At 32.6% G+C, this 25639-nt stretch overlaps 2 protein-coding genes across 2 annotated transcripts in view; one reads left to right on the top strand and one right to left on the bottom strand.

Annotated features, from left to right (window-relative positions):
• The window catches only part of LOC132759255 (nuclear pore complex protein Nup205-like), a 48768-nt gene extending 31551 nt beyond the window's left edge, over window positions 1-17217 (bottom strand). Inside the window, exons 1-9 of the mRNA XM_060750997.1 lie at window positions 17092-17217; window positions 9551-9693; window positions 7991-8162; window positions 6423-6641; window positions 5301-5386; window positions 4312-4537; window positions 3811-3975; window positions 3120-3232; window positions 667-729 (exon numbers count right to left, since the gene is read on the bottom strand). Of these exons, the coding sequence (XP_060606980.1) occupies window positions 667-729; window positions 3120-3232; window positions 3811-3975; window positions 4312-4537; window positions 5301-5386; window positions 6423-6641; window positions 7991-8162; window positions 9551-9693; window positions 17092-17122 (1218 nt within the window). The 5' untranslated portion in view covers window positions 17123-17217. The remainder of the gene's footprint in view (window positions 1-666; window positions 730-3119; window positions 3233-3810; window positions 3976-4311; window positions 4538-5300; window positions 5387-6422; window positions 6642-7990; window positions 8163-9550; window positions 9694-17091) is intronic.
• Window positions 17218-17355: 138 nt separating this feature from the next.
• Window positions 17356-25639, top strand: part of LOC132759254 (two pore channel protein 2-like) — a 28449-nt gene continuing 20165 nt past the window's right edge. Inside the window, exons 1-10 of the mRNA XM_060750996.1 lie at window positions 17356-17934; window positions 18647-18696; window positions 20368-20444; window positions 20877-21054; window positions 21384-21500; window positions 22002-22108; window positions 22497-22647; window positions 23034-23121; window positions 24185-24250; window positions 24777-24928. Coding sequence (XP_060606979.1) covers window positions 17607-17934; window positions 18647-18696; window positions 20368-20444; window positions 20877-21054; window positions 21384-21500; window positions 22002-22108; window positions 22497-22647; window positions 23034-23121; window positions 24185-24250; window positions 24777-24928 — 1314 coding nt within the window. The 5' untranslated portion in view covers window positions 17356-17606. The remainder of the gene's footprint in view (window positions 17935-18646; window positions 18697-20367; window positions 20445-20876; window positions 21055-21383; window positions 21501-22001; window positions 22109-22496; window positions 22648-23033; window positions 23122-24184; window positions 24251-24776; window positions 24929-25639) is intronic.

The following is a 25639-nucleotide window of genomic DNA, read 5'->3' as shown; positions in this document are numbered from 1 at the left end:
CTATGTTTATTTGCAATTGGTTAGATATTGTTCCTTCACACAGTTATGTATGTTAAGTCTTTGAGACTGTATTTAGAGACTCCCTGTCATATGTGACCTTTTTCTGAAGTTCCCTTGAAAAGTCACATATGACAGTCTCGACTGTATATTGATAAATGATGGTTGAAAACTTCTAGTATATATGTTGGGAAATCCCTTGTAATGATCTGGAAAACTCTAAATTCACAGTCTCACAAGTCTGCTTCACAAATAAAGCAAGGTAACAACACAAATATAGAAGAATAACACTTACAGTTAAAAAAAACTTTCATGTTATTTCTATCAGATATCTACTAATAATTCAATATCAAAATCAGAAATAATTTTATAATATAAGGACTATGGACACAGATACCCCCACTTTCCACTTCTGTCAGTCTACAGATGGACAGCAGGATACAGTGACAGTGTGATGGATAAACAAATTTATATGCATCCCTACTCAACAGGTGGGGGCATAAAATTAGTTTTTACATCATTAACTTCTCTGAAAGCATATTTCAGTATTGTCAAGGCATGCAGACAAAAGAAATATGGGCAAGAACAAAAGATCCTGGCCAAAAGATAAACATATCTTTCAATGAAGTTGTTTTCTGAATGTGAAAGATTTTAACACATGATAATTACCTTTAAGGGCATGTAATAAATGAAGTCTGTCAATAATCCATGAAGTCGCCTTACATAGAACTCCTGAAAACATTAAATAACAAACATGAATATATGAAATAAAGTACTTCATATGAATCTAAACGATTTGTGGCAGACAGAGTAAAACAACAAGAACAGCTGTTCAGTCTAAAAAAAAAATGGTTATGATAAAAAGGTGAAAGAAATTTTACAGATCCGACTTCAAAAATAATTTATCACATAAACCATGGCCCAGGAGTGACAATAAGCCATTCAATAAAAAACGATATTACACTGGTGTGATAATAATTTGATGGACATCATCTGCGTTATACAAACAGCATAAATGTGCACTTGATTTTAATGTTTCATTGTAGGCATGTCAATTCATAAAAGATTTTTTTACAGTTCTTATTATGCCCCCACTTCGAAGAAGAGGGGATATATTGCTTTGCACTTGTCGGTCTGTCGGTCCGTCGACCAAATGGTTTCCGAGTGATAACTAAAGAACCGTTAGGCCTAGGAACTTCAAACTTGGTATGGTGATTGGTCATGACCAGTAGATGACCCCTATTGATTTTGGGGTCAATGGGTCAAAGGTCAAGGCCACATTGACCATGGAAGCAAAAACGGTTCCGATCAATAACTAAAGAACCCTTAGGCCTAGGAACTTCAAACTCGGTATGGTGATTGGTCATGATCAGTAGATGACCCCTATTGATTTTGGGGTCAAGGGGTCAAAGGTCAAGGTCACATTGACCTCTTAGGTAAAAACGGTTTCCGATCAATAACTAAAGAACCCTTAGGCCTAGGAACTTCAAACTTGGCATGGTGATTGGTCATGATCAGTAGATGACCCCTATTGATTTTGGGGTCAAGGGGTCAAGGGTCAAGGTCACATTGACCTCTTAGGTAAAAACGGTTTCCGATCAATAACTAAAGAACCCTTAGGCCTGGGAACTTCAAACTTGATATGGTGATTGGTCATAACCAGCAGATGACCCCTATTGATTTTGCGGTCAAAGGTCAAGGTCACATTGACCTTGTAGGTAAAAACGGTTTCCGATCAATAACTAAAGAACCCTTAGGCCTAGGAACTTCAAACTTGGTATGGTGTTTGGTCATGACCAGCAGATGACCCCTATTGATTTTGGGATCAAGGGGTCAAAGGTCAAGGTCACATTGACCTTGTAAGTAAAAACGGTTTCTGATCAATAACTAAAGAAAGCTTCGGCCTAGGAACTTCAAACTTGGCATTGTGATTGGTCATGACCAGCAAATGACCCCTATTGATTTTGGGGTCAAGGGGTCAAAGGTCACATTGACCTTGTAGGTAAAAACGGTTTCCGATCAATAACTAAAGAACGCTTAGGCCTAGAAACTTCAAACTTGGTGTGATGATTGGTCATGACCAGCAGATGACTCCTATTGATTTATGGGTCAAGGTGTCAAAGTCTAGGTCACATTGACCTTGTAGGTAAAAACGGTTTCCAATCAATAACTAAAGAACGCTTAGGCCTAGAAACTTCAAACTTGGTATGATGATTGGTCATGGCCAGCAGATGACCCCTATTGATTTTGGGGTCAAGGGGTCTAAGGTCAAGGTCACATTGACCTTGTAGGTAAAAATGGTTTCTGATCAATAACTAAAGAATGCTTAGGCCTAGGAACTTCAAACTTGGTATGATGATTGGTCATGACCAGTAGATGACCCCTATTGATTTTGGGGTCAAGGGGTCAATGTCATATTGACCTTGTACTTAATGACGGTTCCTGACCAATAACTCAATAACTCAAGTTGCCTTGGTTGATATTTTTATATTAAACTAAAAATGCTTTTGGTATTCACATTTGAATGTCTTATGTAATATAACAACTTGGCTGTCATTAATGAGGCCTACATGATTCATAAAATTTATGCATATATTATTTGGTAAGATTTGTAATAACTTTAATTGCTTCACACAACCTATGGGGTCACAATTATTATTACCTTGTGACTAGTCATGACCAGTAGATACTAGATAACTGATAACCCTTATTAATTGTTTGTTCACTGGGTCAGAAGTCCTGCATAATAACCTGATCACATGACTAATTGGCTGCATATCTTGTTTTGGTTATGTGCTAAATAGATTCAGTTATCGAATTTAGCACTTGCCCGGTGGCCCATGGCCAGTGAAAATTAGTTCGAGCCAGTGAAAATTTTAAGAAAATTAAGTTAAATATATAGTAGAATAATTTCAAATCTGGAATTTGGGCTTGTAAATTCAAAATCTTAAATTCATTGACTGTAGATTGTAGGTCTATTACTACATTTGTTGAACTTGTTGATGAAATAATATTATGCTTGCAAGAGGCTCTCATAATATCACTTTATTCAATTCTTTCAATTAAATCAGTATTGAACCTAAACTCGTATAATATCACATATATACAGATACAATACTGACCTCTTTATGAAGTTTCTCTACTGAAACAACTGATTTATGTAGAAAGCTGAACACCTGACCGTCAATGGCTTGATCCATAAAATTCTCATCTTCTTCATAATACTCTCCTGCACCTGATATATTACAGTAAAATCTTATATCTCGTATCTTATGAAAATACGAGCCGCGCCATGAGAAAACCAACATAGTGCGCTTGCGACCAGCATGGACCCAGACTAGCCTGCGCATCCGCGCAGTCTTTAAGGATCCATGCTGGTCGCACACCCACTATGTTGATTTTGTCATGGCGCGGCTCAATTATGATTCAATGCCAAAGTGCTTGTAATATGCCCTTATATCATATGCTTAATATAGTCCTTACTAACACATATTCATAATGACATTAAGAAGTATCATAATTATTCATAAGGCATTTAATTTTTGGAAATGTATAACTTATTTAAGAATAACTAATGCATGTTTGTGAGGATGACAGTAATCAGTTTAGTCTATCAACATGTATAAATATCTGCCAATATATAGGACTAGTTTTCAGCCTTCAATTTCAAGGATTATACTATACACCTAGAGAGTCTTATTTAAGAATTATTAGCAATCTGTCTAATATGTGAGCAAACATAGTAGCCATTTCTATTTTCAAGGGTATCAAAGGCAATACGCATACTAATCTACTAGCATGGAAAATACTCACCAGCTGCTAGTGGATATTGAGATAATTGTCTTAGCATGACACCCCATGCAAACTGGACAATAGCTTTCAGACCTGGTATCTTCCAGTCCCCACCATCTCTCAGCTCCTTGTGTACATCACTAATATAGCTAGGATCACTAAATACAGGCATAGAACCTGTGATTTCTGCAAGAGAAACATATTAATTTATAAACGTTTTACATCATTCTCCCATCATTCAATGTCAAAATACACAGATGATGGGTTATGCCCTTCTTCTCTACAAACAGTTAATTAGATAAGACATATCATTACAAATATTTTATCTAACAGTATAACTTAAAACCTTTGCTAGTTAGACCTGTATCCCTAAGAAATTTATGCCAACAGCATGTTTCCAAATATTCACAAATTTTGCAGTGTAACATACTTGTTTTTAACTACTGAATATGAGAATATTTCACAATTTTCTTTTGACGAAAAGTTATGCTGTATATGATTTACTAAAAGAGACCTACAAACCTTCAGCGTCCTCTCTCTCTAGTACAGAGACATCAAAACAATAGAGTAAAGCCATTAGTAGACTTAACGTAACTGATGACAGGGAACCGTTGGCCTGCAGGGAGTTATCGTTCTTCAGATAGGAGATAAGCTGTATTGTGTCATCCTTACTGAGAGGTTTCTGACACGACAGGCAGAACAAACAATCAGCACATGTCACCTGAATCTCTTCATACATATCCTGTATCTGTGTGAATATATGTAACACAATATAAATGAGCCGTGCCATGACAAAACCAACATAATGGGTTTGCGACCAGCATGGATCCAGACCAGCCTGCCCATCCGCTCAGTCTGATCAGGATCCATGCTGTTTGCTATCAGTTTCTCTACTTGTTATAGGGTTTGTAAGCGAACAGCATGGATCCTGATCAGACTGCGCAGGCTGGTCTGGATCCATGCTGGTCGCAAACCCATTCTGTTGGTTTTGTCATGACGCGGCTCAAATATTAAACAAAAACAAGGTAAAAGAGAATGGTAGAATGATATTAAAGAGATATGGTTTTTAAGTTGCAAAAACACTTAAAGTGTTATTGTAAATATCCAGACAGATAAAAGACAGGTCCTAACTGCAACTCCAGTCATTAATCGACAAGGCACATTTGGGCACATGTGTAAACAACGGGTCTTTAATGATCAAAGAAAGAATTTAAACTCATGTTGGTAAAGTCCTCATGATACAAGGTATGTGAATACTTTTTATCATGGATGACCATTTTAAGATATTAATTTAAATCATCAAAACTTTAAAAACATTTGGTTCCCAAGCAACATATTTGTCAATTCATGTCAAACAATTATTAATATTTAGAATTAGTAAACACAAAAACATGACAAATCATAACACATATATCAAAGTTTTCCTTCATGATGCTCTATTACATAAAAGATAAAGGTGAACTATTACTAATACATGTACAACTGTAATAATACGCTAATATTTAGAGTACCTGTTTTTTATGTTTTGGAGGTCCTAGTGCTCTGTTATTCTGTAGTTTATCAAGTTCTGCTGTCACATTCATACCTTTCAACACATCTAAAAATTAACAGAGTAATTATTAATAAGTTATATAAATGAACAGGTCTATTCTAATCAAATGCATCAAGTCAGCAGAATGATCCATTAAGAAAACAACTCATTATACTGTTTCATTACATCTGTTTTCACAAGTCTGATGGTAACCAATATAAAGCCTTTCCTTTAAAGTGTATAAAGCTAAATGTATATGTCTACTGCAAAAATAACACAACATTTTGAATTTTGAACAAAGAATACTTCTTATTTGTATGAATGATATGTTTGTATATTTCGGATTTCCTTTAAAGTGAATGTCACATGCATGAAATTGTTGCTTAAAGGGACTCCACTGAGGTTTTTTGACATGATGGGACTGAAATTATTTTTCCAGATCAATGTACCATTTGATGAAGGTTTAGACCACTAATCTTTGTGCAAAATTTCAGATCATCAGTGCACTTTGTTTTTCAATAATAATTATTCAAATTGTAAAAAATGACCTAAAATGAAAAGCTTTAAACGCTTTTCACTCAAATCGGGCTAAGAAAAGCATAAATACATGTATATGACTTTTAACTTATTTCAAAGTATATTTCTTAACTATCTTTGCATATAGTGCCCCAGCTCATTTATGTAAGAAATTAAAATGTTATTTTTAGGCTTTTGTGCTAACCTCAGTGGAGTCCCTTTAAGCGTTAAAACCCTAGATTTAAAACAGCAGCATTATATTATGATCAGGGACATGTCATTCTGTTTACATACAATATTCATGTGTGTCACTGTATGTAACAACTATTTCAAATCTTTCATAATATCATTGGAACAATACAATTTTACAGTTTATGTGTTTAAAAATATCAGTGTCTATTCTAGGAAGGGGGATGGGGGGATTCACCCATATTTTTGAGAATTCCCCCCCCCCCCCCCCCCATTTAGATTTGGTGGTGAGGTAGTTTTCAGCTTATACTCTTTAAGGGCTTATGAAATAATAAGCTTTACTTTTTCTTAGGTAACATAGTTTATTGTAATAAGAAATATGTATTCATATAGTTACCAAGAATTTTGTTTGTAAGATTCTCCTCTACCAACTTCTGTACATAAGTATTGGTAAGGTATGTGAGATCTGGTGATAGACCAAGGGTCCATGTCCTTCCTGACAATGCCAAAAGCAGTGTCCGTAATGCATTGACCAAACTTCTACGGCCATCATAATACAGCAACACAGCTACAAGTCCCCGGGTCAAACCCGGAAAATCTGGCCGATTGTCTTCACCTAAAGGCATCATTACAACAATTAAATATCAAACAAATATGCCATGTCATCCTCCTAAACCATCCTGCAGTTCAAATTATTTAAAGCTTCATGTTTATATACAAATCCTGCAGAAGTTTACAAACTTGAAACATTATAAAACATCTCTGTGTTGTTATGAGACTACTTGGCTGAACATTATCAAAGATTTTTAAGGAGCATTTGTTATCATTAAATGAACTTGAAATTTATCTGGAGCAAAGACTTCTTCAAATTCTTGACAATTTCCAGTTCAACCGTCATAAAATAAAGTATAAACATTTGATCTATTAATTTTAACCAAAATTATAACATTGAACATATACAGTGAAAGTTGAGAAAACTGGACGGCTTTCGGACCGAGGGTTTAGTCCAGTTTTCTCAGCGTTCCGGTATTCTCAATGTCCCCTTCAGCTGTTCATGGAATCCTATATACCGATCAATGACTTAGAAAGGGTGCTGTATATTTGCATTTTCATGATCATGTGTACGTATGTTACTAAATAAGGAAATGATAAAAATACAATAAAATATGTTTTAATTGCTTTTGTCCCATTATTGCATATAAATACAATAAAATTTTAGATTTAAACAAACAGCAGTTATCTCGTAGCGATATAGTCCGATTACATCCCCATATGTTTACAGCATAGTTTACTTTGTTTGTTTATAATACTGCCGCAATTGTAAATATTGTCGATACCATATTTGTCAGATAAATAATTTTAAAGTAGGTATCGGCAAAGTTTCACTGTCTTTAATTAATTTAACTTTGTTACTTATAGACACCTCTCGACGAATTCTTTTCGGCCTTGAATAGAACTTAGCGCCGATAAATGTCGTTACCGTTGCGTTGTCATTTTTGGAAATATATATACAAAAAGCAATGCAGTATAAAAATACTCTATTTTTTATTCATACTGATTTAAACTGATCAATACCTCGTGCATTTTGGCATTCATATAAAACGGTAACATCTATACCTTACAATTAAACAAACTGTGAAAAGAGACATAATAAACAAATCAGATAATCATTGTTCCGTTCCCGCTCAGTTAGCGTATTAGGCACAACCAATTGATAAGTACACAAGGTTATTCACACCTTCGTTGTCCGGTTATGTTAGGGTAATTATCTATATATTTGACTTTGTTGTCCCCTATCAACAGTCCGATATTCGGTTTTTACAGATTCCGGTATTGTCAATGTTTAATACAATAGTTTAAAGAAGGGAAAATTTGGGACTGAATTATTCGTCCGGTATTTAGAGATTTCCGATTTTCTCAGCGTCCGGTTTTCTCAAATTTCACTGTACAAAAGTATAGTGTTACCAGCAATCAACAGTTCTAGTGCAGCAAACTCATTCAGATCAAACAAATCACTGATAATAATAGCCTCTTCAATAAAGGAGTCTGGGAAAGTCTGTGTTCTCTGCTCTCCATGGATTGGTAAACCAACTGTGTTTGACTTCTTTACTGCTTCACGATGTGTGGCATTCTTAGGCTGAAAGTCAGGAAAATTTGAGCCGTGTCATGACAAAACCAACATAATTGGTTTGCGACCAGCATGGATCCAGACCAGCCTGCGCCTCCGCACAGTCTGATCAGGATCCATGCTGTTCGCTTACAAACTCTATTACAAGTAGAGAAACTGATAGCGAACAGCATGGATCCTGATCAGATTGCGCGGATGCGCAGGCTGGTCTGGATCTATGCTGGTCGCAAACGCATTACGTCGGTTTTGTCATGACATGGCTCATTTATGCTTTATATCACAGCTAGAAAATGTCCATCTATTTCAAGTAATCCTTTATTATTGAAATAAAATAGTAAGTTTGCAAATGTGTTTCAAACTTTCAAATAGACATCGATTTCAAAGAAGATTAAGGTATTAGGACCCTAATGGGCACTATCAGGAACTAAAAAATTGACATCATAAGTCAGATGTATACCTTAAAGTACACCTGTATGCAAAATTTAAACAAAGTTTACCGTACGGAAATCAAGTTATGGCCACTTTTCTGAACTCAAGCTAGGATGTTATGAGGGCCCTTTTTTAGAAAGTAGGAACCTTTAAATAATCTGCAATAACATTTTAATGAAAAATGTTTTCCCATTAATTTTTGGTAAGAAACAAATAGTACCATTCAGCTAACAATCCAAATAAGCAAAATTATGGTTTCTACTTAAAATTTATGAAATCTGTATAAAAATGTTACCCTACCCCACCCATTTTTACCATGTGTCTGACCATTTTTCTACTTAGGGAGCCTAATTAAAAAATTTCTTAAAATTTACCCCAATTAGTGCCTGTTTTCAAAGTTTCCCTAAATTTTTAAAAAAGTATATTGGTTGATCTTGTAAAATATGAAATACTTTTACCGTCTAGTTTTGATTATATTACACTTTGAAAATATCAGGTACCATATTTATTACTAGATTTAGCATAATTTAGCCAATAAATACCTATATAAATTAAAAAATCAAAATTAAACACTTTTTTCTTTCCAAATGGGACATGAGAGATACATAAATAATGTTAAAAGAAAAAAAGAAAGAAAAAAAAAGTTGACCCTTCTGGGGATTGAACCCATGGCCCTCATTTTCAATGTAGTTATTAACAGTAGTTCTAGCCTATTTGAATACTCTTCAAAGCAGAGGTAATGCATTAGGGTGCTAATACCTTAAGTCAATATGTTACTGGTAAGTTTAATACATTTTTATTAAAGTTCAAAATTATACAAATTAAACATTTCCAACATAATATTGTGTAACCATTAAATGTGTATTCACTTATCAGTTTCAACTCAAAACAGTAATAGCACACACTGAAACTTTGATAGAAGGCAGGATCAAATCTTCAAATGCTACCATTTTTCTACTCTTACTTACAATATTTTTCAGCAAAGTTAAAAAGTCATTTTTATGTCTTTTCAACATGACCTCCAGGTCATGTATAGCATCTGTCTGCCTCTTGTGGATTGCTGCTTCCACTACATTTTGAAAATCTTTGTAAGGACTCCATACTCTTGCAGCTAAAAATATATCAACAAAAATAAATTCAGATGTTTCTTGCAAATTGCAATTTAATTTCAAAATAAAACCTATCTGTGACATAACTATATGATAAGGCATAATACTTTTTTTCTGCCACAAACATTGGGGGTAAAAATGTAAAAATCCAAATTGGTACTTTTAGATTAACTAAAAAGCATAATTAATAAATAAGTCATAGTCTAAAATTATTGCATTTAGCTTTTTTAGCTTTAAAATTATGTAATCTGTGTGGAAAAATGTCCAGTTGATGGTCACCAACCAGTATAGAATAAAGGTAATAGCATATGCGGGCCTGGGCTTTGGTTTGCCCGGCTATAGACTACACATGTATATTTAAAAGAAAATCAAATAAAAACAATTAAAAAATATATAGAATTCTATACCAAACAATGAAATATTCAGTGTTAGTTTTAGTTTGGCGCCGCCATTTAAAATGTAACTCAATGATAAAAGATGGGTAATTTAAAAACGATAACGGAACAAATCTCAACTTTTCAGATAAATAATAATCGTTGAATGTTCAGAGTGAAAATGAAATATCTAATGACACCTTTACAACGGAAAAATGAAAGGAATTTTTTTAAGGACTTAACCCTTCATAGGCTTTGCCTAATTCCATATTAATCTTGAGCAAAATGAAGTTGTTAGACACATTTCTGTTAAGAATTTTACATTACAGCATCATTTTTATGAACTTCAAATATTCTGTTTCCTGAAAAGGGGAAAAGGGAAATAATTCTAAGAAAATAAAAGGTAACCAAAATATTTTTATTTTGATTTGTATCATATATAATGCTTAATAAACAAAACAAGTTAGAAAAAAACATACATTATATTAATCATTTTCCAGAAATATGATTTTTATGTGATAAGAGACCAATAGGGCATTTTAATCAGCCTGTTATTAAAAAAAAGTAACCATTTAATACCAACAATATATCGTTATGGGCCGGGTTGACCAGTGATTTTTTTTACTGTATTTTACAGCCGAATAAAGGCTGTTTTCCCTAAAATAGGTACATATTCCCTTTAAAATGCTCTGTGCACATTCTTCACTTAACAGCATCTGACTAGGGTTGGACACCGGTTCCCGGTATCGGTCCTATACCGAATAGTAACTTCGTAAATTACCGGTATATACCGTTTCGTAAAATACCGGTACTGGATTTGATACTTTTGTAATTTTGTAAAAAAAAATAATTTAATAGTCAATATGTCAAAAAAATAAGAAGATTTTTAAATAAAAACAGCCTACAAACACGTAAAACAAACTATGAATTACGTGTACTATTATCATGCGACGAGTACGGCTTTCGCGGCAAAGTTGAAGTTTTTGACGCGGCGATATTTTTGTAAAAGTATTGTGCCGCTTATGTTCAAGATAATAATATTTTTGTACTCGGCAGGAAAATATAATTATTTGAACTGATTTTGCTGAAAAGTTGTAAGTTTTAAATGTCAAAGAAACAACAAGAAAACAAATCAAATACTTGAGTAATCATCGACACATCGCACACAGTCCTTCCACAGCTTTTGCCGTAATGACAATGTAAATCCAACATATGACAATTGTTTATTCAAACAATGCTTTTTAGAAAATAATTATATCCTTTTTTTAGTTTAAGTCTCTAAACACTCATAATGAATACATATTTAATGTTTCCAGGTTCTTTTCATCCATTACCACATGTACAAATCCACACGTGAATTACGATTTGAACATAAATGAGGCCGAAATATTCCATCAAAATATGCCTCCTTTTGTTTTTGGTGTAACACTGAACTATTATTAAACATGTACACATTTTCTTAACAAAAGAATGCTGACAGAACTTCAATCAAAAAGTGTGAATGTCGGCGGCTCTTTGATGGTGATAGAGTAACAACATCAAAGGGAGGCATATTCTTTTGAATAGCCTATTATGCACCTGTCACAGGTCAACTTCTGTGTATTACACATTTAGATCTGTGATACTTTAAACAACTGAAACATATTTCATATAGTGTTTTGTAGGATTTTTTTGCAAATGTTGGCTAGTATTTTTGCGTATTTGAGCAGTATGGAATTATGCAATTTGGTAAGGACAATACCCTTTCTTTCTGTAGCAAGATGTTCACGGTGCATGCTATTGATAAATAAAAGATGTATAAAATTGAAAGGTAAATTCAATATTAATAAACACCAAATCCTTATTATTTGTAAAGCATAGGTATATGCTTTATGACTTCTACAAGGACTAATATTAGGTTAACAAGAAAATGTAAACAAGTCATTTTGGAAACAGTCTGTGCTGACTGTGCATATACATGTATTTCAAAATTTCTAAGTTAATTGTTGGTGGAAAATATGTTTGTGCTGTTGCAGTAGAACAGACTGGAAACATATTTTAGTGACTGAAAAAAACATCTAATGAAATTTCTTACATGTAATTCCAAATTGCAAAGTAAGCCAACCAATCCAGTGATTTCATTTATTATAGTAAACAATAATGTGATTTAAAAAAGAATATCAGCATCAGAATAACATTGCTGCACAGTAATAATAATAGCTGTAAGAAAATAATAGATAACCAACTGTCTTAAATTCTTTCAGATGTATAGATATCGAGATTAAAACAATAATTTGTAGACTTCAGCTGCAGACTGCTGTCCTGCATAAGATATTTTGCTGTGTTTAAATTATGTCATGCTCTTTTGATGAAAAAGTAAAAGTACTTTACAATTAACATATGTAAATGTTGTAAAAAAGAGTAAACACAAAAAACAAAAGAAAAGTATACTTTACAGCATGAAATTTCCGAAAGACCAGTAATGCAACATATTTATTTTCTATTACTACATGTTATAATTATCTCTTCAGTTCTTATACTTGCAGCAAAGGGTTTGGTATTGTAAAAGTATCAGTATCAGTATCGATAAAATACCCGTATCGTTTCGTCAGTACCGGTATCGGTATCGGACCGTTTCGTGAAGAACGATATCCAACCCTACATCTGACTTATATCATCTATAGATAACCTCTGCTTTGTACCATGCATGTTAAATTGAATAGAAATTCTCAGTTGTTAGAATTTAATTTTCCCTTTACTGATTTATTGTGCTATATTTTCCCCTTCAGAAAGCCAGTTTTATAAATTAAAAAAAAAATCACTGTTGACACATGCTGAGTTGGTAAAGGGCTGAGATGACTCATAAGCCAAGTTAGTTTTAGGACTGATTTTAGGACTGATTTGACCCGGATTCACTTTCTTTTAATTTTATTTGACACTGTTGTCTGTGAACAAACTGAGTGAGCCATACAACATTTTCAATACTACTGTATAATTTCTTCATTTCTCAATTATTTTATTAGCGAGCTTTCAATAACGCGAGTACCTGCTAAAAGTGATGGTTTTAAAAACTCTCGTCCAAAGTACTGAATTGACACATTGCAACTTTTCAATTACAAGATAACGATAAAAGCCAAAGTATTCTGATTGAAAACGGAAGCGTAGACTGGTGTCCTGTGCACTTATATGGGAACCATCATAAGACAGTGAACCAGAATAAATGGAAGCAGTGTATAATATACCGAATGACAATTTTAAAATGGAAAATGTAAAATAAAAATGAACGATTATTTTATTCTATTTCAAGGTAAAAGTAAATTGACCTCACTTTGAGGCTTTGCCTTTTTCATAGCGAGCTCGAAGAGCTGGCTCAAAGGGCCTGCTCGCAAAGCGTGCTTTACGGTAACGCCAATACCTGCTATATAGTGATGGTTTTGAAAACTTACGTCCGAGGCGCTAAATTGACAGATCACAACTTTTCGAATTACAAGATAACGATAAAAGCCGAGGTATTCTGATTGAAAACGGAAGCGTAGACTGGTGTCCTGCGCACTTGTATGGGAAGCATAAGAGGACAGGGAACCAGAATAAACGGAAGTGTATAAAATACCGAATGACGATTTTAAAACGGAAAATGTAAAATAAAAATGAACAATAATTTTATACCATTTCATGGTAAAAGTAAATCCAGCTCGCTTTGAGGCTTTACATCCTGGATTAGACCCCGGAGTCTCAACCAGGAGTATATATTAGGTTCATTCCGTTTTCTTTAGTGTATTATATACAAGTTTTACTACTGAAAAACACATAGGGGTCTAATCCAGTAGATTGCCGCCTTTTTCATAGCAAGCTCGATGCGCTGGCCCGAAAGGGCCGGCTCGCAAAGTGAGCTTTTCGGTAATGCAAGGACCTGGTACGTGATGGTTTTGAAAACTTTAGTCCGAAGTACCGAATTGGACACATCACAACTTTTTGAATTACAAGATAACGATAAAAGCCGATGTACTCTGATTGAAAACGGAAGCGTAGACTGGTGTCCTGCGCACTTATATATGAACCATGATAGAAAGAGGGAACCAGAATAAACGGAAGCAGTGTATAAAATACCGAATGGCAATTTAAAACGGAAAATGTAAAACAAAAATGATTATTTTTAACTATCTTACGGTAAAAGAAAATTGAGCTCGCTTTGAAGCTTTGCCTTTTTCATATTATTATTAATTTTACTGATTGACCTTTTCGAAAACCTAGCTAAACACCGTTTTCCGGTACGTTACCGTTTTAGCTCTGGGGAATTACATCAAATGAAGTACATAACACAGTTACGTGATATTTCGATTTTTCTATCATTATTTAACTGTTTAAGGTGAAAAAAATGATGTTTTTGAAAATTATCAATATTCCTTTAATATCTATTCCAAATTATTCAAAAAAATAAATTGTTTATAATGAAAATCAATAAAATTCAAACAGACGTAGTGGAATCTTCCATAATAAATAAGGTTATTTTGTGCGTTAACTTGTGTATTTACTTTATTTTTTGTATGGAATTATTCATACAATGATATCTTATTATTTTCTTATAAAGAAATAATTACTTTATTTCAATTTGATTTTAAAAAAGGCCGAAAACATCGAGTTCGCTATTACACTCCATTGGGTGAATTCCCCAGAGCTATGTACAGAAAGTACCGGAAAACGGCGTTTAGCTAGGTTTTCGAATTCGTGAATTCTTTTTGATTTTGGCTTTTTAAAAAAAATGACGCTATGACCAAATCTAACTATAGACCAGTAAGTTTATTACCTATTCCATCTAAACTTTTTGAAAAGGTATTATTTGATCAGCTCTCTGCTTTTTTTGATGATATATTTGACAATTATTTATGTGCTTTTAGGAAAGGCCATGGGTGTCAAACTACTCTGTTAAGACTGCTTGAGGACTGGAGACAGGCCCTGGATAACAATGAATATGTGGCAGCAATTTTGATGGACTTATCTAAGGCATTTGATTGTCTGCCACATGACATTCTTTTAGATAAGCTAAAAGCATATGGCTTATCAGGCCCTGCCACCAACCTCATGCAATCTTATCTGTCAAACAGGAAACAGCAAATAAAAATAGGCAATATTGTAAGTTCATGGGCTAATATATCCAAAGGTGTCCCTCAAGGATCAATCCTGGGCCCTCTACTGTTCAATATTTTCATAAATGACATATTTTTCTTTATAAAAAAATGTACTTTATATAACTATGCAGATGACAATACCCTTTCTTTTCGGACTAAATATTTTGATGAACTTATATGTACCTTAGAACAAGAAAGTAACTATCTTATAAATTGGTTTCATTTTAATAAAATGCAAGCTAACCCTGATAAATTTCAAGCTATTGCTGTAGGGAAGAAAACTTTCACTAAATCCCCAGCTTTCAAAATTAATACTAGTGAAATAACATGTGACGAAATTGTAAAACTCCTTGGCATCGACATTGATCAACAATTAAATTTTAATTTTCACATAAGCAATATATGTAAAAAAGCTGCTAATCAGTTAAACATCCTCAAAAGAATAGGTCACAATTTAAATCAAACAAATAGGCTAACAATCTTTCATACTTTTATTTTGTCCAATTTTAATTTTTGTCCTATGGCATGGCATTTCTGTTCAGAAAATAATACAAACAAGATGGAAAAACTACAGGAAAGAGCACTCAGATTTGTCTATAATGATTTTAATTCAAGTTATGAAGATATGCTGATAAAAGTTAATATACCAACTCTAAAAATAAGAAGAATGAGGGCTATGGCCATTGAAACTTTTAAAATTTTTCATGATATGTCTCCTGCTGTTCTGTCTGACCTTATTGTCAAGAAAACTACTGGTATTAATTTTAAATATTCAAATATTTTGCAGATCCCGCAAGTAAGAACTACAACTACAGGTAAAAAATCTTTCAGGTATGCTGCACCTGCTTTATGGAATACTCTTCCCGAAAATTTTAGAAAATGTTCAAATTTTGCTCAGTTTAAAAAGTTAATTTCATCCTGGAATGGTAAACAGTGTAAATGTATTGCTTGCAGCTAACTTCTATATCTTGATTTACTCCACTTTTTTATTTATTTTTCTGGGTATGAACATTTTCTTTTGGGTCACATTTATTTTTTTTTTTTTTTTTTTTTTTTTTTTTTTTTTTTTTTTTTCCTTGCTTGCTTTAAATGTGTTTTTGCTATTCTTCCCTGCTTATGTTAATATTATCATTTAGTTTCTAATTTAGTTTCTAGATAGGATTTTGCTTTATTTTGTGATCTTTTGTTTTGATTTTGCTTTTTGTTTTGTTGTTTTTTTTTGCTTATCTTTTCCAGCATGACTCAAGCTAGCTGTTAAATGAGTTCAACTAATGACTTACATGTTTAATACGTTCTGTCTTTGTGTAGTCGGATAATCCATAGTCTTTCATATTTAAATTATATATAAAAATGTATGTTTTTTTAGTATTTTTATTTATTTATTTATTTAAATAATTCATTAAATTTTTAATTGTTTACTCGGTATATTATTGAACTTTAAGTAAATTTTTAGATACTAGACTTTGCTAGTGATGTAGATTTGGGTAAACTATCATTTTTTAGTTTTTTAGCATATGATTCGTTTTTATAAATATATCCTAAAAGGTCTATTTTATGCATGTGATGTATATTTAACATGTCTAATCATTTTTTATTGTAGCTGTTTTATATTTGTTGATCTTATACTTTATGTTATTTACAGTCGGTTATAAAAGCTCCTAGAGCTTATGTTGTATTGTTGAAAACTTGCCGACTTGAAATAAAACTTATCTTATCTTATCTTATCTTATCTTATCTTAGCGTATTTTTTCTTTCGTTTTGAAAACAAATAGGCCTATTGCAAAAACAAAGAAAATTTCACCAACATGTGCTTCAAATTGTTCTGAATATCTAAATAACGATTTCATTTTATTTCATTTAGTAAAAGCAATACAATATAGCTCATTATTTACTTTTATTATATATTTAAAATTAAAATTACCGGCATTCACCGCCACTCCGGGGGCCGCCATTTTAAAAAGTGCTTGATTTTCATGATAACATTACTTTTATTTAATCGAACAGTACTCCGACTACATTAAGTATGTAAAAATCTATGAGACAAAATCTAAAACTGGAAGACGTGAATTTAATCAGTCAGTTCGAATGGCTTACTTGTCTGGCTATAAAAGCCGACATAAAAATAGTCTAAAGGCTAATTAGGCTTAGATACATAGAATTACGTTCTTTGAGAGAAATTTTGTTAAATAACAATCAAAATGCAACAAGGGACATCACTCTGCCAAGAAATAGAAAAAAGAATAAAAACTGATAAATAGATTTGTAAGTCATAGAAGTGTTAAAAGTGTTTATGTTGCTGATGTAAACTGTAAAACAGACAAAATTATGATTAAATAAGTGCAATTATTTCAAAAGTTGAGAAATATACTGTATAAGACACAGATCTAGGTGTGAAAAAGTAAAGAGAAAAAAAAGAAAAGAAAAAGTTTTGATAAAATGGATTCAGGAATTGAAACATCTCCAATACCCTCCTTTGAACCAAAAGGTCAGAATGATTTGGGAGTGAACAGTGCGAATCCTGCAGAAAATAAGCTTAAAGGCACTGATGCAGATAATTCAGTCCTGGTTTCAGTGTATGACAGCAACTCGGAAACAGATTATGACATTGGGAATGGGGACAAGCAGTTCCTTATTCCAAACCCTGAGCAAAATACTGGTATCTCATATGACTGTCCAGTACCTGTCAGTCAGTATGGATCTATTCAGGCGGGAGAAGACAGAGAGTCAACAAGTTCTGTCAATACAACTACAGACTCAAATCATGGTAAGGGGTGGTACGTAAGGGAGTGATAAAATTAAATACATTTTGTAGATAAAATCATGGTAAGGTGATGAAATAGATCTATTTTTACATAGAATTTACATATAAATGCATCAGTGTAACATTAAAAATAAATTGCCAAATAGTTCACTGCCTTGTTCGCTGTATATTATAATGTTCATTTTCATTACTTTGACACTATGTGCATATTCAATTATGTATTTATATTATAATGTACCTCCCACTTTCAATTCACAATAGAAGTATAGTTGAGCTAGTGCTGATCGTTCATTTTTGATAAATTCAAGATAGCAAATTGTTCAAAAAATTTCAAATTAAAGGGATCATTTCAACTTCGTTTAATTAAGTACATCAATTAATAGTTTTGTAGCAGATATGTGAATTTAATGTCTAAGTGAATTTCTTTGATTATAAAAATGTTTGTCCGAGCCTACACTGAGACATTAAATTCACACAAGTAATTTGCAAGTACAAAAAAATAACTGTCCAATTTTCCTATGTTCAAACAGTGTCAGGTTTTGTCAATTTGAAAATTAACCCTAGTTAAATTAGTACATGTATTTGGTGTTCACTGTTCAAATCACAATAGTAGTTGAAATAAGAAAATTTTGTACCTATTTCAGTATGTTATTGGTGCTCAAATATTATAAATTGAATTTTAAATCATACACACCAAAACTCATTTTTGTTTCAGAGAATTTGAGCCTTTTACAAGCTCAAGTTTTTCTTGAAGATGCTGCAATGGTAAGTGAAAAGTCATTTCTACAAGCGTTATATTTTTCAAGGAACTATATAACTAATTTAAAGTTAAACTATAGAACTAATAACAACTAAGAAAGAAAGAAAAGTTAAAAAAAAAATATAACAAATTCCATCACTATCAATACTAAGCACAATAAAGTCCATCATTTTCAATAGTTTCTTATACTTAAGCACTTTCAATGCTTCAGTCTTCAGCTGAAATCTTTTTTAAATCTATACAATATTCACTATCATCATCATTCCAAGTAAATTAAAATTTTGATATCAGAATTAGATAGTAACATTTCAGAAAGGTAAATTTTTCATTAATAATCAAGAAAAAATTGTAAAGAGATGTTTTTTTTAAAAAACCTCCAACTGTTACTTCATCAATCTGCATTTTTAGCTCACCAGAACTAAAGGTTCAGGGTGAGCTATTAGTATTAAAGGGGGATGCTCCAGTGTCCGTCGTCATGCGTCAACAATCGTCTTCTTCACTGAAACTGCTGGGCAGATTTACTTCAAATTTGGTCAGTAGCATCCTTGTGACAGTCACACTTGAATTTGCTCATGTCATTTCAATTGGCCCCTTTTAGGGGTCAACAGAGCTAAAAATAGTTAAACTAAACATCTACTACAGAACTAATTGATAGATGATCACCAAACATTGTCTGTAGCATTCTTGGGTAGTCTTTTATGAAGTTTGCTCATATTAATTTGATTGGCCCCTTTAAGGGGCCGCTAAAGCCCCTTTTAATTGATAGATGATCACCAAACTTTGTAGCATTCTTAGGTAGTCTTTTATCAACGTTGCTCATATTAATTTGATTGGCCCCATTTAAGCTAAAGCTTAAATGCCCCAGGTCATGGCATTTCTTCAAATTATTGCTTAACCTTTTCCCTCATACAAGCGTGTTTTGGCGGCTTTTTGACCCCTTTTGAGGCCTCAGACAGTAAAAAAAATGCCCTATTTAGGCCTCAAACACTGTTTTTCGTTTGAGAAATGTTGTTTAAAAAAAGTGATCACTTTTTTGGCACGGCCCCCCCCCCCCCCATCAAAAAAATACATCTGGGAGTTGCCATAAGGGGGATGTGCCCCCTTTTGTTTGGGGGGTTTGACAGTCCCCATCATCGCTAAGAAATTTTGGACATGTGACGGGCTAAAAATAGCCTCAGGTCAATCTTAAGGTAATGTGTAACCAACGCTGAAAAGCCTTTTACTCTATCTCAATGCATTGAGAAGTTGCAGCACTTAGAAATCAGTTTTGATGAAAAAAAACAATGCAAAATAGTGATTTTTCGCAATTTTTAAGACGTTCCCCAGTTGCCATGGTAAGATGAAATTTAAGATTGAACATGCTGTTACAGAGATTAGCGTTCAGTCAACATTTGTGGCAAGTTTTTATCAGTATTTAAGCATTTTTCATAGTTTCAGAGCAGTTTGAACTTGTAACAGGAGGCTTTTCAATGAAAACGGCCATTTTTCACAATATGCTCATGTGGTAAAAGGTTAAACATATTCTATGCTCAAATTTAATATAAGAAAATATTGACAATGGATTATTTCCAACACTGAAAAGCAGTTGTTTCTGGCGAGCGACTCAGGGCCATCATGGCCCTCTTGTATTATTCTTTTTCAGAATTAAAATGCTAATAAGTTTATTTATATTCCAGTATCGTTCTATAGATCATAAAGTGGACTTCAAATCACTGAAGATATACCAGTTTTACCACTCAAAACCATGCTCTTGGTATGTTGAAATTCTATATTAACAGTTATGGAGACAACTTTTTACTTTAGTTTTTATTTGAAAAACTGATCTAAATTAGCTTCTTTTATTGCTTTATTTACTTTTAAAATAATTCAATTATACATCGTAAGATGTGGTCCATATTTTACACTAGAACTTTGCTTTGACTCATTTAAATCAGTTGTTTAGTTTTATAGATTTGACAATGTATGTCACAGGGTGAGAAAAATGTGAAGGCTGAGTGTGACCCAAACCCAGGACCCTGTGAATACTGCATTGCTAGAATTTGCTGCTCATCCAACTGAGCCATCTTGTCATACTTTCTCCTCTGATTATTGAATAGTTCTGCACTGTGACAGATAAAATTCAAATGTTAAAGCATCTTATCAATACATCAGTGTGGTCTCAATTAAAAAAAAATTCTCATTTCAGGTTTAGAAATTTTGTGATTCTTTTCCTACATATGTTGGCATTTTTTGAGTTTCCTTCCTCTCTGAGTTGGACATCAGATATACGTACACGAGAAGATAGAGTACAATTTCCATGTGGAGTAACTGAGACATTAGAATTACTTTGTCTACTACTTTTGATAGCAGATATTGCTTTGAAGGTAAGCTTATATATTGAGTAGGAAATATGTTTGTACTTCAATTGATTTTGTCAAATTTCATAATAAACATCAATATGGAGTTAAATTTTTGTCAAATACTAGTAAATTCTATATATTATAAGTCTAGTACTTAGAAAAGACAAGACTTGGTCAAATGAGTTTTTAATCTAACCATGGCTTTTATTCATGATACAATTGATGCAATAAAGCTTGCTATGTTTTTCTTTTTGAATAATTTTTTGTGAATTTTGTATTTACATTTTTATTTCTGTTTGGAATTTGATTTGAAGGGAATTTTGTTATTAGATCAACTTGATTGATATTTTCAGGGTCGTATCTATGGAATTCATCATCTACGTACCAACAAATGGTTGGTTGTTTCTGGAGTTGTTTTGGCTATTTCTCTGATTGATTGGTCAGTGTCATTATCTATAGGCTGTAAAGAGGTAATTGTTGTTCATCTCACCAGATAGTATTGAAACTTGTCAATTAAAAGTGATGAAAATTTTCATCATTGAAACAGAAAAATTTTTGTTATAATATTGCACTTACATTTAAAGAATGAAATGTTTTTTGTTTTTTTTACGCTGATACATGTACTATGTTAAAGGAAAATGTTATGTGGAATATGGAAAGTGTTAAATGGTGTTTTGAAAATGTTGACTGGTGTTCATACTTATTTACTTGTGAAACAAATACATTTATGGTTAAGACAACATTTTAACATTTTACTTAAGCATGGAAGAAGTTGTTCTGTATTTACACACTAATTTTTTTTATCAAAATACGGTCTGTTTCTAAAATTTATTAAAATACAGTCTAAGTCCTTCCTCAATCTTCCTAAATTTTATCAAAATTTCATATTAAAGTTATCTGATTATTAATATAATTTTTAAGTGAATACCCTTTCATCCGTTCAAGTATATACATGTATGTGATGTTTACAGGTTGTAAGAGTTAGACGCATGCTGAGACCAATATTTATAATACAAAACTCATCTCTTATGAAGAAAATTCTCAAGTCACTGAGCAAAACTTTGTCACAAATATTAGGGTAAGTGTGATTCATAAGTAACATATTTTGTGAAAATTTCAATGAAAAAGTCAATTATATTTTCATAAACTGTGATATGAAAATAAAATGATACAACAGTGAGTTATTCACCACTAGTATATACATGTTGTATCTGTGTGTGAAATTTAAATGCACTGTAGGAATACAAATCCTTAGATCATATGTTTCATAAATCTCTACTCAAAATTATTAAAAGTCCTTTTAATTAATTGTAAATAAAAATGCATCAAACCTTACTTATTAAAAAGCCTGCACATTAAGACTACAATGTTCAAATTGATATATACTTTGCTCCTTTTTGTGATCCTGAAATATTAACATGTCCAGTTACATCTAATTATATTTACATTATTTTGTTGTATTCCAGTGTGCTGTTACTGATGGCATTACATCTCTATATATTTACATTATTTGGAATGCTGTTATTCCCGAAGCAAGGATCAACAGCTGCTTCTACTATAGTAGATGGCCTTGACATTGAAGGTGACCTTGCCAATAGTACATCAAACAGCACACAGGTAAAATAGCTTTGTATTTTTTGCCATATTGAGGACTAGTATTTTACAGCACCATTGCTTTGAAGTGTTCCTTGAAGAATATTTCTTTCCTTTCTAAACTGGTATAAAATACATAGAGATTAAGAAAAAGTTGATCAATGCAAGTATGTTATATCATGTTTGTTTAATACTGGTGAGCATACCCTGGTGTCTGCAATTGTTCTAGATGTCTTTATAACTGTTATTGCGTTTCTTCTTTCACAAATAAGTACAATATAATTATTGCTTTAAAGTGATTGAAAATGGAGCAAGATAAGTGAAAGAATATTTGTAAAAAATACCTAAGTTAATTATATTATCTTGTTTATTTAATGATTAATTTTCAAATGGTATTACTTTATTTTCAGGGTAATTCCGAGTCAGATTATTTTAGAACATTAACAGATTCCTTCATGAGTTTATTGGTGCTACTTACAACTGCTAACAATCCAGATGGTAAATATTTTTATCTTTATGATTTATGGTTTCAGTATTAACAATGAATCTTTAAAACCCCTGTTCTGCAAGGAAATGTAATTATTAAGCTTTTGCCACCATTATAGAGTCAGACATCTGTGCAGTCTGACCAGGCTCTATACTGTTTGTATTTTGATGTTGAAATGAACTAAAATTTGAATGAACTGTCCCAAATTCAAAGAAGGGTGATTCCATTGCTTTTAAGGTTGTATACTTCCTGCAATATTGATTGGCCTGTGTTATAGGCATGTATTATAGACCTATGTTATTGGCCCGTGTTATAGGCATGTATTACAGGCCTATGTTATTGGCCTGTGTTATAGGCATGTATTACAGGCCTATGTTATTGGCCTGTGTAATAGGCATGTATTACAGGCCTATGTTATTGGCCTGTGTTATAGGCATGTATTACAGGCCTATGTTATTGGCCTGTGTTATAGGCATGTATTACAGGCCTATGTTATTGGCCTGTGTTATAGGCATGTATTATAGGTCTATGTTAATGGCCTGTGTTATAGGCATGTATTATAGGCCTGTGTTATTGGCCTGTGTTATAGACATGTATTATAGGTCTATGTTATTGGCCTGTGTTATAGGCATGTATTATAGGCCTATGTTATTGGCCTGTGTTATAGGCATGTATTATAGGCCTATGTTATTGGCCTGTGTTATAGGCCTGTGTTATAGGCATGTATTATAGGCCTATGTTATAGGCCTGTGTTATAGGCATGTATTATAGGCCTATGTTATAGGCATATATTATAGGCCTATGTTTTTGGCCTGTGTTATTGGCCTATGTTATTGGCCTGTGTTATAGGTCTCTGTTACAGGCCTTAGTTACTGGCCAACCTACTTCTTTATGACATTTATGATAAATTATAAGGTAAAGAAAATTCTAAGGAAAGTGATGTATATTTTGTTTATTTTAAATCCAGTCATGCTAAGGAAATATTGTTTCATATACATGTACTGAGGAAAATAGCAAATTTTATACTTTAAATACTGCAAATGTTATTTACAAACTGTTGTTTCTTTATTCCAGTAACATTACCTGCTTATAGAAGAAACAGATTATATGCCCTCTTCTTTATTGTGTTCTTGATAATTGGTAAGATATCATATGATTTACTTTTGAATCATATATAAACATGTAGAAAATAATTACTTATGATTTATTCTTGTAAAGTTCATTAAGCTTTTGTTTTGTATTTTTGATAATCGGACAATAAATAGTAGATCGCCACACCTGAGTAGGAATTGTTTTAACCCATTTTAGGGGTGCCATTTTATTATATGAAAGTCAAAAATCATGTTGTTTAAAAATTGTTCATTAGTTATGGATGAATCTTTAGTCATACATATCCCATAAAAATCCTGGAGACGTGCTGGTAGAGGAAAACCTATGGTGCCCCTCACCCCTGATTTTATGCACAAGTGACCTTAACCATTCAGCCATTCAGGCTGCCACAAACATTTTTAGTCACTGTTTAAACTCACTATTCAGACTGTTTGTTTGTTTTCTCTGATAGATAGTTTATGTCTGTCATAGAAAAATTTATAAGTGTTAATAACAACCAGTTTACAACTTAATATTATCACATGTAAGTAAGTGATGTCACTTATTTTGTTTACAGGTCTGTATTGTTTTATGAACATGTTGACTGCTATCATTTATAATCAGTTTAGAGGATATTTCCTGGTAAGTTATACTCTCAACTCATATATAAGTGTTTGTTTGTTTGTTTGTTTGTTTCATTTTACGCCTTTTCCCAACAGTATTTCAGTCATATAGGCGGGTAGTTTCCTAACCATCGTTCCTGGAGAGTTACACTTGTACTAGACTACCTTCCTCCGCGCTAAATCATATATAAGTGATATGACCACTGGCCCTTGACACATAAATGTACAATCTTGACACATAGATGTACAATACAGAAACATTAGGTGTGTACACAATAAATACATTGAATTTAAGATGAGTAAATATATGATGTAAACATACTACATGTAAATTGTTGAATAGAAAACATATCAGTAAGATGTCAGCAATATGTTGTTATTTAAATCCTACCTATTTTATTGTCTTTAAATGTACGAAGTATAATTATGATAATAATATTACTGATTAACAATATGCATTATAATTATATTTAAGTGTCACTCGTCATCGATTTTAGATCTATTGCATAATTTACACAGTCTTTGTTCTCTCAGAATACCTTGATGTCTGCCTAATTTTAATTAATTAAAGCGCCAGCTCTGATATGAGCATCACAGTGTCTCAATTTACATACAAATAAAATATCTATGTAATAACCATGCTCATAACTTAATTTTATACCCGTATATACTGATAATTTTGATGATGATTCGCCAACACTATACCAATTTTGCAAATACTGGGATTTAACCCTTTCAGTAAACTCTTAAATAAATTTATTGTGGTTTAAATTTTGATTATTGTGCCACATATAGCTAAAACCATGAATATCCAACA

The sequence above is a fragment of the Ruditapes philippinarum genome, unplaced genomic scaffold (assembly GCF_026571515.1).
Source record: "Ruditapes philippinarum isolate M1 unplaced genomic scaffold, ASM2657151v2 ctg865_1_1_1_1, whole genome shotgun sequence".
Classification (NCBI taxonomy): domain Eukaryota; kingdom Metazoa; phylum Mollusca; class Bivalvia; order Venerida; family Veneridae; genus Ruditapes; species Ruditapes philippinarum.
This window is presented reverse-complemented; position numbering and strand designations above follow the sequence as displayed.